The sequence below is a fragment of the Saccopteryx leptura genome, chromosome 2 (genome assembly GCF_036850995.1).
Source record: "Saccopteryx leptura isolate mSacLep1 chromosome 2, mSacLep1_pri_phased_curated, whole genome shotgun sequence".
In the NCBI taxonomy this organism is placed as follows: domain Eukaryota; kingdom Metazoa; phylum Chordata; class Mammalia; order Chiroptera; family Emballonuridae; genus Saccopteryx; species Saccopteryx leptura.
Genome location: NC_089504.1, coordinates 364305805 through 364322496, shown reverse-complemented (window position 1 = coordinate 364322496; position 16692 = coordinate 364305805). Strand labels below are relative to the sequence as shown.

Genomic DNA, 16692 nt, shown 5'->3' with positions numbered 1-16692 from the left:
GCAGGTGCTAAGAAGAGACTGATTGCTGAGCAATGGAGCAAGGGCCCTAGATGGGCAGAGCACCATCCCCTAGTGGGCTTGCCAGGTAGATCCTGGTTGGGTGCATGTGGGAGTCGTCTGTCTCTCTGCCTCCCTTCCTCTCACTAAATAAATTTTAAAAAAGTTTTATCTCGAAAAAGCTATCCACATTTACAATGCCATTGACAACGTGTGAGAGTTGGTGTTTCTTCACACATTGTAACAGAGATTTTATCAAGCTTTTACATGTGATAAAAAAAAGTGTTTTATTATGTTCAATTTGCATGTTCCTCATCAGTGGGACCATAAGCGTTTTAAAAATACAGTTCTTACTTAAGTTATGTGTCACTTGTACTTTGCTATCTATAATCAAGTCAACTTCCATGTTTTTATACAAACTACAGTCCATGTTATAGAACACCCACCATTCATTAAGTATTTCCTACTGTCAGACACTTAGTGATTTTTTGTTCTATGTAGATAATAGGTGACATCTAAATTTGGGTTTTGTAGCCGCTGAACTGAAGGCAAATCCTCTGGACTGACAGCATGGGTTCAGACGTGATGGCTGGCTATCCGTCTCCTCCTCTACACTCCATTACTTAAATCTCAAAGGGCCCATCTCCTGTGACCTCATAAGTGCGACCACCTCCTTGCGCTCTGCCCTTCAGTACTGCACCAACCTCTCGACCACGTCTCTGGCCCCTTCTGCCTCTGGCTACGAAGCTCCTTCCAGCAACACCTAAGGGTGGGCCTAGTCCACTCTACATGTGCTTGTCCTTGGAAATCTCAGTCAAGCCAGCTTAACCTTTGAAGATGACACCTAGGTCACAGTCTCCAAGTTCTGCCCTTTCTCCTAAGTGTCAGACCAACACATGACGATATGAGCACAGTGATCTGATCTCACTGCCGGAAACAGGGATACTATACATAACAAATGTTCCAAAGACAAAGGAAGTTATGTCCAAAGTAAAACCACTGTCGCTGCTTCCCCTAGCTGTGGTCTCTTAGGTGCACGCTGGTTTGTTCCTCATCCAGAAAACATCTAGTCACTAAGTCCTCCTGCTGCACCTGAAACATGTTCTTCCGGCAGCTCCTTTCCAACAGGTCCAACTGTCCGTGTGTCAGGTCACCATTAGGACACGGAGAGACTAACACGGGTCCCTCCTGGCACCCGCCCATGCCCACCTTTTGGGTCTAACCCACCTCACGCCACTTTTGTGCAAACGCCCCTGATCACGTGACCTCCCTCCCGCACCAAACGGCAGGTGCACTTCACTTACAATTCAAAATGTCCACAACCTTTTCATCATATTTCCCACTCTTCCTTTAAACTATGGCTCAACCATAGTTTCACCTCTGTGAGCCTTATGCTTGGGCTGATTTCAGCTCTGACGAGCTCCGGCCAGTCCCTGCAGGCTCCACTGTAACCAGCTATAGGGCCACATCCGAACGACACCGTCATGATCAAAACCTCCTCCCGTCTAAAACGCCCCTCAGCCTGGTCCAGCTTCCGCTGCACTTTTCCTCTGCAACCCTCCCTGAGGCCCGCAGCTGCAGTCTCCGCCACAGTTCCTTTGTCAGGTGGGCCGGCAGCCCCCACAGCACGACAGGCCCCCACTCACCGGGCCGGAGGTAGAGGTCAGAGGAGGCCGCCATGCGCTCACGCTCACGTTCACGCTCACGTTCCTTCTCCCGCTCCCGCTCGGCGCTGGCCGCAGCCGCCAGGTGTGTGGAGTGTCCTGGAGACAGAGAGCCCTGTGCTCACAGACAGAACTAGCAGCCCATCAAGCCTGCCAAGTAACTGTAAGTCCTCAATGACTGCAAGTTTGTCAAAAAGTTTCCTATTTGAGGTGTGAGAAGTTCATTTTATTAAGAGTCTTAGATGACAAATGGAGCATAACAAGCTTTTAGGATATTTCTAGAGTATCTAGTGACCGATGGCACACAGGAACCAGCACTAAACAGTACAGGAAAAGCAGATCAAATGGGAAAAGGGCCTAAAGCATCAGCAGAGACAGCGCTGTAACCACTGGCACCCGTGGGCCGTCGCAGAGGGGCATGGCCAGGAGGACCCTTACCTGGAGACATGGAGGCGGAGTTGTACGGCCTGGGAGGGAAAGTGATCTGTGTGCCAGGAATATAAGTGATTCTGTCCATGGGGGGAGTGCTCGTTCCCCCCGGATGAGGCACTAGAATTGCTGGAGGCATATTGGTCAGATCAATGATTCCTGCTCAAAGACAAATACAATGAAATTACGTTACCTTTCAGTATTGCCCTCAAGATAAGAAACAACACATGGCTTTTCTGTCGTTGTTTATCTCTACAACCCAATGATACCCTGTATACAGTACACATACAAATGTTTAGGACATCATCACTTCGTAAGACCTTGTTTAAATCTAGGGAAGGACACGAAATACTCTGCCCACACCAGGAACCGAAAAGCACTGGTTTGAGAGACAGAGAACTGGTCAAACAATGACTTCAAATAACCAGCACAGTGACTGGGTTAGTCATCTCAGCCTTCACCAGCCGACCTGTCTCAGTGCACTGCTGTTCACCTTCCAGGGCCAGAGGCCACGGAGAGGGCATGGCCTTCTTTGTCTGCATCATTCATTCAACAACTGTTGGTCGAGTGCCCGGGAAACCCTGGGCACACAGAGTAAACTCTATGAAGTCTGAACGGCAAAGACACAGACCCCTTGTTGCTGGGTACGGGAGGCCCAGCTGCTGCTCTCGTGGGGAGAGGCCCCTCGCCACGTCTGGGCGCAAGTTCACTTGCATCTGCTGCGAGGTAATGTAATCATTGAGGATGGTCTGCCGTGTGTTCTCCATCGCATAGAGCTGGTACTGACTCGGGTACCCTGGGGTTGGCGAGAGCTGTCTCTGAAACAGGTAAGCAGCAGCTGCTGATCGAGAGAACGAGAGAGGCATTTCGTTTAGTCCAGGTACAATTCATTTGCCAAACAGCTCCCATACAAGGAGGGAGGAAGAAACAATCTGTTGAGCTAACGCGCACATGCATCTTTTATTTACCGTGGGGGTCAGGGCTACGGAGATGAGGTGGATTCATTTTAGACCTTGATATAGCAGCAATATCAATATGTACATTTTAATGTCAGATGTAATGGAAAAGGGGAAGGAGAAATAAGACAAACTACGAGTGTTAACATTTTCACCAGTAGTACAGAAGCTAAATAAATTCTCAAGTAGTTTCAATTTCTGTCTTTGCCATGTAACTTTATTTCCACCTGAAACCTCCAAGAGCTGTTTGAAAATAAAATTATTTCTCAATTACTGATGATCCAATACACCCAAATGGAAATATGAGAACACTTAATGAAAAATAACAACTTTAGTTCTCTGGGGATAAAATGATTCATCTGTAAGCATTTAATTAGTCCAGGTGTTTAGGAGAGATTACCAAACTTTTCCTTTAATAAAGGGCCAGATGGCAAAAATAACAAGAATAACTTGGGGGTGTAGAGGGGAGATGCAGGGCGAGAGAGACAGGAACCCCGAGCTGCTCCAGCAGGCGCCCTGACCAGGCAACGGAGCACAGCTGCCTCTGTGCTCGGGGACAACGCTCCAACCCACTGAGCCTCTCAGCCAGGGCTTATTATTATTTTTTTGAGAGACATAGAGAGGGAGAGAGGGAGAGAGGGGGGAGGGTGAAAGGAAGTATTCATTTGTTGTCCCACTCAGTCGTGCATTCTTTGGTTACTTCCCATGTGTGCCCTGAATGGGGATCAAGCCCTCAACCACGTCCTTTTTGGGACAATGCTCTTAACTGACTGAGCTAACCTGCCAGGGCCAAGATGACAAAAACTTTAGGCTTTGTGACCACACAGTCTCTGCCTTCGGAGCCACTTGGCACTTGGCTGTGTGCTGAAGGAACTTAATTTACACACACAGGCAGCAGCAGGAGTCTGCCCCCAGCTGCAGCTTGCGGACCCTAAGTTTGAGCATGACACAGGTGTTAGGAAGGGGGAGGGATGGTGAAAAGAATAACATCTCTATCCTCAAAACATCTGTAACCCAGGAAAGCTCAAAAATGACAAGGAAATGAAACTGCTCTATAATAAAGAACTATGATAAACACTAAATGAAAGTATAAACATTTGATTTTGTCTGAAAACTTGAGTAAACTATGACGTGTGTGTGTGTGTGTGTGTATGTGTGTGTGTGTTTATACCCCTCCCCCCCCAGAACGACCTATGACAAGTTTTCTGGAATGTCACTTCCCGTTTACAGTGGTCAGCAAACTCGTTAGTCAACAGAGCCAAATATCAACAGTACAACGATTGAAATTTCTTTTGAGAGCCAAATTTTTTAAACTTAAACTATATAGGTAGGTACATTCCTTATTGAGGTAGCACCCACACGTGGTATTTTGTGGAAGAGCCACACTCAAAGGGTCAAAGAGCTGCATGTGGCTCGCGAGTCGTGGTTTGCCGACCAGGGACCTAGAACTCCAGCCAGGTAAGTCTGTCAACTGATTCTGTGGGAACTTCTGCCTCAGTCTGGACAGCCCCTGATGGACTGGATGTGGACTCGTCTGACACTCGATTAGCAAACGACTTGATGGCAGTAATACAGCTTTCAGATACAGTATTTTCTACCTGTACGCTTAGAAACCATGGTATACTGGTGATGAAAATCGCTTCCCTAAAGACTAAGGTCAAACACAAGTGCTGTGTCCCAACTTCAACCTGAATGATGTAGCAAGCCAGGCAGCAAGAGGAGGAGGGCCTGGGACCTGGGGGGACCTGGGGGGACAGGGCGGGGCCTGCACAGCAGGCGGGCAGACAGGCTTCCCCAGCAGAGGGGGCGTGCCTCCAGCCCACTGACAACCTGAAGGACCACTCTCGAGACCACACCCTCCTGCACCCACCAGTCACACTGACCCACAGTCAGCTGTCTGTTCAAAAGCTCCTTCTAGCTGTACCTGCTACTGTAATTATGTAATGAAATCATCTGTAAATCAATGGGAGAAGAATGAAAAGAGCAGTTTTTCTGGAAATTAAGTTGACTGCTTTGGAAAGACAAACTTCAATATAGAAGTTGAATCAGCCTGGCCAGGCGGTGGCGCAGAGGATAGAGCGTTGGACTGCGATGCCGAGGACCCAGGTTCGAGACCCCAAGGTTGAGTGCAGGCTCATCTGGCTTGAGGAAAAAAAAAAAAAAAAGCTCACCAGCTTGGACCCAAGGTCGCTGGCTCGAGCAAGGGGTTACTCGGTCTGCTGAAGGCTCGCAGTCAAGGCACATATAAGAAAGCAATCAATGAACTAAGGTGTCACAACAAAAAACTGATGATTGATGCTTCTCATCTCTCTCCGTTCCTATCTGTCTGTCCCTGTCTATCCCTCTCTTTGACTCTCTGTCTCTCAAAAAAAAAAAAAGTTGAATCAAGTATGAACTACATGATTCTAAAAGATGGTGGGGAGGATCTAAAAGGATTATGTACTTAGATTGAAGTGTCTCTAAATTCTAGCTTCACTTAAAAAATCAACCCCAGAAATGTAAGTATTGTTTATATAAGAAAGACAAAGGTGAGGTTTAATCACTGAAGCTTGGCCTCAGATGAGAACACGGGCTAAGTGAACACCTATGCTGTAAATTAAAATGTTTAAGCTATGCCTGTGCCATTTAAAAATAATTCTTCACAGACTGTAAGCCACTTTTCCAATCAGCTTAAACAAAGAGGGTTCTTTGCATACCTATTAGTTTTAGCTCTTGAAGGGGTACTGGTAATATTTTGTTCCCTGACTCAGATGCTGGTAACATGAGGGTGATGATATACTTTGTGAAAATTCATTGAGCTGTAACTAATAATATGTGCAATTATCTGCATTCTGCACTTTAATAAACAGAAAGTTTAAAATATCATACAGGTAACCTGGCCTGTGGTGGCAAAGTGGGTAGAGTGCCAACCTGGAACATTGAGGTCACCGGTTCGAAACCCCGGGCCTGCCTGAGCAAGGCACATATGACAAGCAACCAATGAACAATGAAAGTGAAGCAGTATGAGCTGATACTTCCCGTTCCTCCCCACCCCCTCTCTCTGTAAAATCAATAAATAAAATCTTTTAAAATATTTTTTTAAAACACCCTCCAGGTGTGTCATGTCTTTGCCATACGCAGCACTGCGCACTGTGCGTACCAGGATCCAGAGCCCTGTGGAACGGCATGGCGGGGTCCAAGTGCGTGGGGAGATGGCTCCGGTACACCTCTCCTGTGGCGCTGCCCCTATGGTGGGGATCAAAAGGACTGTGGCTTACTACAGGGTCCACCCCAGGGACTGGAGACTTCGCGGCTATGCTTTCCCTCTGGGTAGGGGTCAGTGTCGATTTTCTCTCATGACTGATAGATTTGCTAGAAGAAATCGTAACTGGAAACAAGAGCCAACACCACAAATTCTTAAGAAAATTTTCTGAGTATGATATTGAACCATTTCTCAGAGGGTTGGAACTTTCAGTCAAATACAGACAACAATCATATAATATATTGAGCTTCCCAGTCCACTCAACATTTAACATTCAATCTTGCCAAATATGCAAGTGTGAAGCAGCAGCAGAAGATTCTGAGGTTTGCAGATTACACCACTTGGATCACAGAACCAGTATTTTATGACCTAAAGTTAAGGTCAAAATGAAGTTCAACACTCTTCTTTAAAGCTCCTTACACTAAAGGTTACACAGGTTTTGTCTTCTGTTTAACCTTCTCGAGTCCCGTGGCCTTACACTACACTTCCTCTGTCACTTACACTCCACTTCCTCTGTCACTTACACTACACTCCACTTCCTCTGTCACTTACACTCCACTTCCTCTGTCACTTACACTACACTACACTTCCTGTCTCTTACACTCCACTTCCTCTGTCACTTACACTCCACTTCCTGTCACTTACACTCCACTTCCTCTGTCACTTACACTACACTCCACTTCCTCTGTCTCTTACACTCCACTTCCTCTGTCACTTACACTACACTCCACTTCCTCTGTCACTTACACTACACTTCCTCTGTCACTCACACTCCATTTCCTCTGTCACTCACACTACACTTCCTGTCACTTACACTACACTACACTTCCTGTCTCTTACACTACACTTCCTGTCACACTCCACTTCCTCTGTCACTTACACTACACTACACTTCCTCTGTCACTTACACTCCACTTCCTCTGTCACTTACACTCCACTTCCTGTCACTTACACTCCACTTCCTCTGTCACTCACACTCCACTTCCTCTGTCACTCACACTACACTTCCTCTGTCACTCACACTACACTTCCTCTGTCTCTTACACTACACTTCCTCTGTCACTTACACTCCACTTCCTCTGTCACTTACACTCCACTACACTTCCTCTGTCACTTACACTCCACTACACTTCCTCTGTCACTTACACTCCACTTCCTCTGTCACTCACACTCCACTTCCTCTGTCACTCACACTCCACTTCCTCTGTCACTCACACTACACTTCCTCTGTCAATCACGCTCCACTTCCTCTGTCACTCACGCTCCACTTCCTCTGTCACTCACGCTACACTTCCTCTGTCACTCACGCTACACTTCCTCTGTCACTCACGCTACACTTCCTGTCACTCACGCTACACTTCCTCTGTCACACTCCACTTCCTCTGTCACTCGCACTCCACTTCCTCTGTCACTCACACTACACTTCCTCTGTCATTCACACTACACTTCCTCTGTCACTCACACTCCACTTCCTGTCACTCACACTACACTTCCTCTGTCACTCACACTCCACTTCCTCTGTCACTCACACTATACTTCCTGTCACTCACACTACACTTCCTGTCACTCACACTACACTTCCTCTGTCACTCACACTACACTTCCTGTCACACTCCACTTCCTCTGTCACTCACACTACACTTCCTGTCACACTCCACTTCCTCTGTCACTTGCACTACACTTCCTCCGTCACTCATACTACACTTCCTCTGTCACACTACACTTCCTCTGTCACTCGCACTACACTTCCTCTGTCACTCACACTACACTTCCTCTGTCACACTCCACTTCCTCTGTCACTTGCACTACACTTCCTCTGTCACACTACACTTCCTCTGTCACTTGCACTACACTTCCTCTCTCTGTAGCACCCTGGCTCCTGTGGCCCGTCAGTGCTCTCGGTGCAGCACTGCACACTCAGATGATTCCAGCCCCGTTAGTCTCTCTGTAGCACCCTGGCTCCTGTGGCCTGTCAGTGCTCTCGGTGCAGCACTGCACACTCAGATGATTCCAGCCCTGTTAGTCACTCAGTAGCCATCCTGAGTATCTTGTCCAAATATGGCAACACTTGTGTTCAAGCAATCCTAATTCTACTTAATAATGGCCTCAGCACAAGAGTAGGAATGCTGTCGTTCAGATATGTGAAAGAGAAGATGCAGTCTACTTCAAGTGTATAGGGAAGCACATAGCATATGGATAGGGTTCAGTACTATCCTTGGTTCCAGGCATCAAAGGGAGGCAGGTCCTGGGGTTCCAGAATGTACACTCCGCTGAGAAATGGGAAATACTGCACTATTTTTCCTTGCTCTGTCTTCCAGAGACTTCCTCATTACCCTCACCAACCACCATCTCCGCCCCGCTCCAGCCTCTCCTTTATAAATGACATTACTGGGCTGAGAGGGTGGATGAGCCCACCAGCATCTATCCTATCCTAACACTTACTGGCTACCATCCTCACTGTTTTCATACTGTGGCAAAACACTGTGATATGCGAGTGATAAGAATTATATATGCGGTCTTTGTCCAGTTCCTGATTTACAGCTCCCAAAACCCTTGGAATTCCCTCCTGTTAGAGGGATAATGGTGTCTTGTTATGTTAATAAAGTGACTTCCAGAAAGCACCCAGGGAAGGGGAGGTCTGTCAGGAGAAGCAAGCACATGACTGGAGTCAGAACTTGCTGTCCTGCATCCAGACCTCCAGGGAGGCTGGAGACGAAATCCAACTGTCAACCACCAATGATCTAACCACCCAAGAACACAAAACAGAGCCAGCTGGTGGGCAGTGGGTGCGCTGGGGGAGCAGCAGGGCGGCCCCACACCCCTCCCCACACACTGCCCTGTGCATCTGTTCCATCCGCTGCCCCGAGTTACGTCCTCTCACAATAAACTGGTCACCTAGTAACTAAAATGTTCCCAACTTCCATCAGTCTCTAGAAATGAAATGAACCCCAGGAAGGGCGGTAGGAACCTCTGATGTGATTGCCAGTTGGTCAAAAGAACGGAACGATCTGGACATGTGGCCGGCATCCTGCAATGGAGGGTGTCCTTGGACCCTCCAACCTGCAGCCAGCTGGTCAGACGCAGAAGCCCGACTGGCACGTGAGGTTTCCAGAGGGCAGAACTGATGGGGTGCAAGCCTGCAGGCTGCACCGTTAACCAGCGGAATGTGGCGCTACCTCTGGGGAGACAGCGTTAGAACTAAGCTGAGTTCTTGGCACCCTAATGATGTCTGAGAATTGTTCAGAAAATGGGGCTCAGAACACCCAAAATAAATGCACAGGAAATAAAACATCATTTTAGCGAGTTCAGTGGCATTAATATACTCACCATGTTATGTAACCACCACCACCACCACCTAATTATTAATGTTCTGATATCAATCTGACCATGGTCAAACAAACTTGGCCACAACCAAGAAACACAGTCTGGTTTATTGCATCCCTTTCCAAGCCTCACCCTGCTCAGCTGTAGAATGCACTTCCCCCCTGCGGACAGTTCTTCCGGACTGGAGCCCAAGGTTTGGAATTCACCCGTCTCCACAGCAGGGCCTTCCCATCCTCCTCCCTCCACCTGCTACACCTCCCAAACCCTGACACCCTTTTCACCTCCTCACCCGCGTGCAGCCTGGGGCCCCGCCCATGAGCCCTCACTTCACCGGTCCTTCAGTAAAATGTAAATGACAAACGGATACATCTTTCAGAGCGTTGGAGTGTCGGGAACCTAACAAGTCAGTGTCTTCTCTGCCTCACTGACCTCCCACCAGCAACAAGTTTCCACTTACTGAGTCCTTCCAACACATCTGGCGCTCCTTAAGTTCTTTATACCTACAACCTCATTTTATCTCCCCAGCAATCCAGTGAGAAAGGTCTTCATATTACATGACCACTTTATCGAGGAGGAAGGACACTAGGGCACAATGCTGTGACTTGTCCAAGCTCATGTAGTAAGGAGAAACTTAATTCAAGCCCAAACAGTCCTGGCTCACAGCCTGAACTTTTCACCTGCCACACCAGATTGCTGGTGAAAAACAACCGTCAAAACTGACTCCAGAAAACCTTACAGGGTCAGCTGGGGGGGGGAGGGATCCATTGTTAAGACTATACTTATTCTAGAACATTTCTAGACTTCATCATCCTCTGCACTGATCAAAATTCTGAGCATCCTACCTACAATGATGCCTACTTTTAACCTGGTAGACTGCCACAGCCAGCATGAAGCACAGCCTACATACAGATCCTGCAACAATGTAAACCAACCACCTGACCTTCACTGCCTGCCCGATGTGGAAACCCACAGGAAAGTGGTCAGACAAAAACACAAGAAAAACAATAACAAGCCCTGGCCACTGGCTCAGCATGTGAAAGTCCTGGGTTCAATTCCCGGCCAGGGCACACAGGAGAGGCACCCATCTGCTTCTCCACCCCTCCACTTCTCCTTCCTCTCTGTCTCTCTCTTCCCCTCCCACAGCCAAGGCTCCATTGGAGCAGAGGTGGCCCGGGCGCTGAGGATGGCTCCATGGCCTCGGCTTCAGGTGCTAGAATGGCTCCAGCCACAACGGAGCAACGCCCCAGATGGGCAGAGCATCGCCCCCTGGTGGGCATGCCGGGTGGCTCCCGGTTGGGCACACGCAGGAGTCTATCTCTCTGCCTCCCTACTTTTCACTTCAGAAAAATACAAAAAAACAACAACATACCATCAGAAGTTCTGCTCATCATGGGCGAGCCTCTGGACATGGTGCTCTGGTAGCTCACAGGTGTTCGCCGTGCACTGCTGTCGTCGTAGACCCCTGGGCTCAGCTGAGCTTTGGGAGCCTCGTGAAGTGCTGACCTGAGAACTGAGGGGCCAGAGCTTACCACCGACGTGTGCCGGGAACGCAGGGGCTCGCCAGCTTTCACGTCGTCGTATTTTCCCCGCTCGATCACTTTGATGCTCTCTGGCACAATTTCCAGTGGCGGCACTCCACGGGCTAGTTTGCTAGGTCCCGTGATTAAGGATTTGACATTGTGTTTGATGGCAGATTGACCTGAGTTGCTGTCAAACTTTATTGGTGTACCCTAAAGGGAAAGGAGCAAACATTACAGGTCACCCACTCGAGCACCTGAGTCTCTTCCCACCTAAGGTTATGCTTGGCTCATAGTAACTATAGTTTGCCGTAGTAATCATTAACTCTGTTTCAATTACAGTTTACACTCACAATGATTGTATTAGTTTCATGTGTACAGCACAGTGGTTAGACAATCATGTAGTTTACAAAATGGTCCCCTAATATTTCAAGCACCACCAGGCACAGTACGTAATCATTGCAGTATTACTGACCATATTCCCTAGGCTGTACTTCACATACCCAGGACTATTTGGGACTGCCAATCTGTATTTCCTAATCCCTTTACCTTTTCACCCATTCTCCCAACACTCCTCCCACCTGGCAACCCTATCTGTTCTCTGTAGGTTTGTTTTATTCGTTTATTTTGCACATATAAGTGAAGTCATATGGTATTTGATTTGTTTCACTTAGCATAATATTCTCTGGTTCCATCCATGCTGTTGCAAAAGGTAAGATCTCATTTTTTTAATGGCTAAATCATATTCCATCACATGTATGTACCACAACTATTTTATCCACTTGTCTACTGATGGGCACGTGGGCTGCTTCAGTATCTTGACTTGTAAACAATGCTGCAGTGACCATACACAGGGGCGCATACAATCTTTCAAATGAATGCTTTGGGTGTAGTAGCCTTTATAGTCGGTGTGCACGTCACAATCACAAACCTACTGATCCTGAGCTGCATGCTTTCTCACATAACACACTGCACACTATGGACACAATAAAAACTAATGAAACACCTGGCCGGTTGGCTCAGCGGAAGAGCGTCGGCCTGGCGTGCAGGGTACCCGGGTTCGATTCCCGGCCAGGGCACATAGGAGAAGCACACATCTGCTTCTCCACCGCCCCCCTCCTTCCTCTCTGTCTCTCTCTTCCCCTCCCGCAGCCAAGGCTCCATTGGAGCAAAGATGGCCCAGGCGCTGGGGATGGCTCCTTGGCCTCTGCCCCAGGCGCTAGAGTGGCTCTGGTCGCGGCAGAGCGACGCCCTGGAGGGGCAGAGCATCGCCCCTTGGTGGGCAGAGCGTCGCCCCTGGTGGGTGTGCCGGGTGGATCCCAGTCGGGCGCATGCGGGAGTCTGTCTGACTGTCTCTCCCCGTTTCCAGCTACAGAAAAATACAAAAACAAAAACAAAAACAAAAAACAAACAAAAAAAAAGTAAAAATAACCTAGAGATGTTTTCTCTGAATATATGTACCCTGATTTACCAATGTCACCCCATTAAAATTAAAAAAAAAAAAGGTAATGGCCTACTAAAAAATATATAAAACATTCTCATGTATTACAATCCAATAAATAAATAAATAAATAAATAATAAAAGGACCAAAAAAAACACAAAAGAACTAATGATAAAGCATACATAAAACTGTCACGTTTACTTCCAAGAGCTCTTACACTTAGTACGCTGCATTTTCTAAAATGCTTCATCAGTCTCACAGTCTAAGGCGAATGGCTAACACAGAACCATGACCGGGTACCTGGGAGATGGAACCCTCGATGACCGGCCTCGAGCTCGGGACCACTTCTGGGGTTTTCCGACTTTCCTGAGTAAGAATATCTTGTCGCGGAATCTCGTGAATGGAACGGCCCATCTCTTTGATGGTGGTGATGCCATCGTAGGGTTTTCCTTTGGTGATGGCCCCCTCAAAGGCGCGGATAGGGGGGCTCTCCCTCTTAATCTGTTTGGGGTACTTAAGGCCATCGTCAAAGTTTTCAGTTGTTGCTCTTGGTGTGCCTTCAGAAAAAGAATTCAAGAAAAATACTTATTACAACAATGCCCATGGCTGTATAACAATGCCTCTGAACTATACCACTCAAAAATTGTTAATATGGTAAATTCTGTGTTACGTATATTTTATGACAAATCAAATAAAGGTTGTCACATTGCAGCTTCTAATCAATTTTCTGGTCCAATGGAGCCTTAAATAAATATTCATCAGTCATTTTTTTAGGGTCATTCAAAATGTAATAAATCATTTGTCACAATCACAGAACGGTTCTTATACAATGAATATGTCTCTACATTCAAGATTAAGCAATTATCATTTTCAAATCAAGTAGGTAGCTCAGAAACAGAACACTTATAATCAAGACTTAAATATCTAGTATTTCAAAAGGGAAAACATCTTGAAAAGCAGGTTTCATGCACCGTAAATTAATGTCAAGCTACTCTGTCAGCAAGGAAGTGGGGAGAAACAAACAGAAACGTTACCCTGCATTATGGAGCCGGAGAGCACAGTCCTTTCCTTGAGGTCAGAGTGGGGGCTCCCCCTGGGTAACGCTCGGCATATCAGCCCTTTCAAACAAGAAAGCAATTCAAGTATCAAACACAAGGTGCACGCCAAATCACACATACGTTACACTGTCTTCAGAGCACATATTTTTGATAAAAGCTCTTTGGAGAAGGGCATCATTCTGACCTATGTATAGTGCTATGTGGGTATGGGACTTCATAAATGATGTAAATGTCTAAGCACTATGCTTGTATACCTGAAACTAATATGATATTGAATATCAGCTATAAGAAGAAAAAAGGGGGGATATTTTAAATTTGTGAACTATTCAGAAGAATGTGATAGAATGAAAGTTGAAAGTACCAGACATGATATCACCTATTTCTTTTCTAATGTTTTCCTAAATAGAAAATGGTCACAAGAGACATTTATTATAGGTCAAAAAGGAAAAACACTTTCAGAGCTAAATCTAAACTCCCAATGTTTCTTTATCAAGGTGAGAGAAAACACAATGGGACTGAAAATCATAGTTTAGCTTTGAAATATATGTGAGAAAAGGAAACCCTGAAAATTGGACACCTCAAAAATAAACCACTTGAGGCCTGTCCTGTGGTGGCGCGGTGGATAAAGCGTCAACCTGGAAATGCTGAGGTCGCCGGTTCGAAACCCTGGGCTTGCCTGGTCAAGGCACATATGGGAGTTGATGCTTCCAGCTCCTCCCCCCTTCTCTCTCTCTATCTATCTCTCCTCTCCCTCTCTGTCTCTCTCTCCTCTAAAAAATAAATAAAAAATTAAAAAAATAAATAAACCACATGAAACATGGAAATCAAAATCAAAGAGGTATAAATAACTTCTTATGAAGTTTCATGTTATACATATACAGGATGGGGCCAAAGTAGGTTTACAGTTATAATAAATAACAATAAATAATAATACAAGAATAAACTTTTGCATCACATCTCATAATGCTAATAAATTTGAATCAAGGTCTGGAAATAACCACACCCATTTACCCTAAAATAAAGGGAAGTGAGATCTTTTTTAAAATACAAAGAAAATCCAACTCTTCGAAAATTTACATAAGACTTCTAAGACTGAGGAGCCTTTACCCTGTTTTTAGTATTTTATCTAGATTTAATTGAACAGTTTAGGCAGGTTAAAATTTAAAGAGAGTCATTAAAAAACAAAATCATATTATCATTTACTGAATGCATATCAATCACATGATCAGCACAGGTTGGGCACCTGTCTCTAACCCTCACACAATGGTTGGTATAATCACTAATTTACAGCAGAAGACAGAGACTCAGAGAAATTCACCAAGAAAGGGTGAAGCTCAGATTCGCATGCATGTCTTTGCTCTATGCATTACACCACTTTATCTGCCTCGCGATAAAAACAAAGTTCTCATAATGAAGTTTACATTTTTAAACTCATTTAACTCAAAGATGAAAACTCTACAAATTCTATGAGCATTCTAATAGTGACCTATGATGTTGGCCAACCATGTTTAATTTTTACTTCCCTCCACTGCCATGTACCCCCTGATTTATATGTAAATATTAATATAAATTTAAACATATAATAATGCTTCAAATTAATATATTGTCTATTTTATATAATATTCATATTTACAATGTATTAATTTTAATGTGTTTCACTTACATATTAATACAAACTTCAGGCAGAAACAACAGAGGTTGAATACAACCTAACCCAACAATGCCAACTTCCTATAGAAAATTAAATGTATCTCGTTCTGGAAATAAGATCTTACCCTCTAATGGCGCTGATACAGGAGACTCCCTCATTGACAACCCTGGCTTTATATTTCCTTCCACTGATTCATAGCTTCTTTTTAAACTGATCTCATGAGCTGTTCTCGGGCTCCTTGTCCCTTCTCGGACATTCTTAATATCTGTAGAATATACAAACAAGAATTTCTCGGAGCTCAAGGCCTACTACACAGTAAGGAAATTACCATAAATAGTCTAGCTCATAAAAACAACACCTATAAAAATGTTTGTTCATTCAAATATAGTTATTGAGTTCAAGGCTCAAGCAAGGCTTGCAGATAAGGTTAACAAATCAAGCCCCTCTGCTTATGAGTCTTACCCAAGAGTGTCAGATACAGATCAATTTCTAGGCAGTCACTACGAGGACAGCGAGCCCCAGGAACAGAGCAGGACCACGTGCTATGAAAAGGCTGGACTGGAAACCTAACACCTAGGGGCCCAGATGAGGTCGCCTAGAAGTGAAGATTAAGCTGAGAACTGGAGGACACATAAGAGTTGCTGGAGTCCAGAGTGAAGGGAGGAAGAGGGACACAGGCCCCGGAGACAGTGAGCACAAGGACCCCAGGAAGGCGCGTGTGGCACATGAAAAGACCTCACACTCAGTTCCCGGCACCAGCACCGTGCAGAGCGAGCGGGAGGGAGAAAGGAAGGGGAGTGAGCACAGAGGGGCTTCGGGAAGACGTGGGAAGAGCGCAGTCTGAAGAGATGAGCTGAGGAGATCGTGGGGGGACCAAGGGGAGGAGCTGATGACAATTTCTTCAAGGCAATGTGGAGCCGAAGAGGTGACGTCAAGTCCAGCTCTGACTACAGGTGAAAACTGAAGGCAGGAAGATCAGTGAGGCAGCTCCTGAAATATCTGGATGAAAATGATGGTAGCAGTGGGGATAAACAGAAATGGACGCCTTCCAGAGACTTTAGGAAAGAGAAGAGAACTTAGTGACTGATTGGATGTGGAAAGTGTCAGAAGCAGTTGTCTGAGATGACGTCCAGGTTTCTGCCTTAGAAAATGTACATGAACAGACTTCCCCAGGAACAAAATGTAAACCGATCTATGCCAGCGTGGTAGAATCCAGAGGAGAAAGGACACAGAAAAACCACCATCTGCTCTGCGTCAGGCACTGTTTACATCCGCTACTTCTTTGTACTCAATGAGAAAGAGCAAGCATGGCTAATGGCCACTCAGATCACAAAAGCAGTCTCAAACGACAACTCAAAACCAGTTCATCACCTGGCTTGTACACCATACCTGAGTAATTCTTATAAAATAATA

The 16692-nt window shown here is 45.9% G+C and overlaps 1 protein-coding gene across 22 annotated transcripts in view; it reads right to left on the bottom strand.

The window, feature by feature from the left end:
- NCOR1 (nuclear receptor corepressor 1) overlaps positions 1-16692 on the bottom strand; it is a 123208-nt gene that overhangs the window by 25259 nt on the left and 81257 nt on the right. For 13 of the 22 annotated variants that reach the window (XM_066364929.1, XM_066364928.1, XM_066364930.1 and 10 more), the window contains 8 exons: positions 15404-15544; positions 13605-13688; positions 12871-13127; positions 10981-11341; positions 6186-6413; positions 2722-2931; positions 2100-2249; positions 1644-1760 (listed from right to left, as the gene is read on the bottom strand). In XM_066364929.1, the coding sequence (XP_066221026.1) occupies positions 1644-1760; positions 2100-2249; positions 2722-2931; positions 6186-6413; positions 10981-11341; positions 12871-13127; positions 13605-13688; positions 15404-15544 (1548 nt within the window). The remainder of the gene's footprint in view (positions 1-1643; positions 1761-2099; positions 2250-2721; positions 2932-6185; positions 6414-10980; positions 11342-12870; positions 13128-13604; positions 13689-15403; positions 15545-16692) is intronic. The other 9 variants (XM_066364932.1, XM_066364933.1, XM_066364951.1 and 6 more) reach the window with 6 other exon arrangements.